The sequence below is a fragment of the Crotalus tigris genome, unplaced genomic scaffold, assembly GCF_016545835.1.
Source record: "Crotalus tigris isolate CLP2741 ecotype Arizona unplaced genomic scaffold, ASM1654583v1 scf7180000024471.848039, whole genome shotgun sequence".
Taxonomy (NCBI): domain Eukaryota; kingdom Metazoa; phylum Chordata; class Lepidosauria; order Squamata; family Viperidae; genus Crotalus; species Crotalus tigris.
The window spans coordinates 15,321-17,231 of NW_024100642.1; the positions used below are offsets into that span (position 1 = coordinate 15,321).

Below are 1,911 nucleotides of genomic sequence, written 5' to 3' on the forward strand. Positions count from 1 at the left end.
TAAATACAAGTCACATTTCAAATCAAAGCAAACTTACTTATTTATTATGAGCCACTTCCTAGCCATTTTAATCCTAGTTAACCTGGTTGGGCCCAACTCAGTAGCACTTCCTGTGCACAATATATGGTCCATACTCTTGGTATTGTTCCTTTGTGATCCAGCATGATTGGAAGTTTTTCAAGGAAGCAAGAACTGAACCTCCTGTCCAGACAGAATAGTGCCTGAGTGGAACAGCTGTGACTTTGATTTTTGTGGTAGTCTCCAAATCAGTCATGATATCCTGAGTAAATCTCCTATCAAATCCTTCAAAAAGTGATGACCCTCCACATAACATTATATTTTTATACATTTCTTTCCTGATTTGCTCAGGAACATTCATTAAGCTTTTTTGGGCCATGCCAGGGATGCCTAGAAGAGCAAGTCCAGGCATTTGTGGTGGATTGAACAACATCTCAGGGCATTGGAATCTCTCCTTCCCCAAAGTAATTATTTGGCCATCTGGCAATTGGTATTGCACTGTATTGTCTTCCTCTGGACAATTCCACTCAGCCTCAAAATCAAGTGCAACATAACAGCATTTTTGTTTGATATCTTCAATCACATCCAGCATTTTTTCATCTAAGCAGTGCCCCATGTCTTTGAGGAGATCCATCAAAAAAGATGTCACATTGGTGCCAGCAATATCCATCTTTTCTGTGGCATGTGGCAAATTGTACCCTTGATAGACTGGTACAGTATGTGTCACAGCATGGCCTGTATCTACTACCAACCCACTAATTTTTCCATGAGCATACACTGACAGTACCGACTGATATGCCACGTACACTTTGGGGAAATTGAGGGACTCAAAAACAACCTCCACCAATTTCTCTCGGTTTGTAGTTGGTGAAAGAGGAGGATCAGACATTAAAAGTGCATGGTCTTCTGGAGCAATCTTGAGTTCATGCTGGAAAATGTGCCACCACAATGTTTCTGCTGCTTCCCAGTCTGTGATTATGCCATGCCTTAATGGAAAAATTATATCAATATCAGGTTCCAATCGAGCTTGCTCTCCAATGAATGTGTCGGGTATATCACTTCCAATCTTCATGAATTTTTCTATGGGCTGTCCAACTAATGCCCCAATAACTACCTGGGGGGTCTGCTGACCTGCAAAACCAGCCTTACACGTCCCTGTACCAGTATCTATGACAATTGCTCTTGTCTTGACAATAGAACTCTCTTTATGTGGAGAATGTGACCTGCTCCTGATGGGCTCTTCTTTTTTTGATGATGTCCAAGATTGAGACATCTGGTCCGATGCATATCCTGGAGAAGAGGTCTCTTTACCTACATGGCCCAGCCTCAGTGGCTTCTGCTCTGGACTCTTTGATCCTGAAAATCCTGGGTTTGTTTCTTGCAAAGGGTCTGGAGTGGTTGGTCTAGAACCACTGATTGACATTGTAAATAGATCTTAAATTATCTTCCACTAGATTAAACTGTGATTCACAACATTTAAACCCCACCTTCTTTCTTCTACTACAGCATTAAAATGAAAGGCACTTGCTTTCATTCAAGACACATAAAGGAGAATTATGACATCACATTAGAATTTTCAGCAGAATTTTCAGCTAGCCAAGTGTGACAGTATTGTTAACTTCTTATCTCTAAGAAGACTTGGAAATGTTGGATAGGAAATGATGGATAATGAGCTACAATTTGGAAATTGTATGTGTGCAGGTCACACCATGAATGATTTCATACAACATGGGAAATCACCCAGTTCCATTTTTGCTCAATGGAATTGTGTAAATCCAGACTATGAGACAATCAGGTGAACTCCACAATGTGAGGAACAGAGGGAAAATACAATTATATTTATTTTCTTGGTTTTGCTCTAAAATTTTCCTTTGTAAAGCAAAGTTAGAAACA

At 40.1% G+C, this 1,911-nt stretch overlaps 1 protein-coding gene across 1 annotated transcript; it reads right to left on the reverse strand.

Annotated features, from left to right (window-relative positions):
• LOC120303456 (actin-like protein 9) lies at positions 1-1,506 on the reverse strand. Its single transcript, XM_039333006.1, has one exon. The coding sequence runs from the start codon at positions 1,439-1,441 to the stop codon at positions 98-100; it is 1,344 nt and encodes a 447-aa protein (XP_039188940.1). The 5' UTR covers positions 1,442-1,506; the 3' UTR covers positions 1-97.
• Positions 1,507-1,911: the final 405 nt, after the last annotated feature.

Bases quoted from the DNA above. Each gene is read 5' to 3' on its own strand.
- LOC120303456 (XM_039333006.1), bottom strand. From the start codon at position 1,441: ATGTCAATCAGTGGTTCTAGACCAACCACTCCAGACCCTTTGCAAGAA.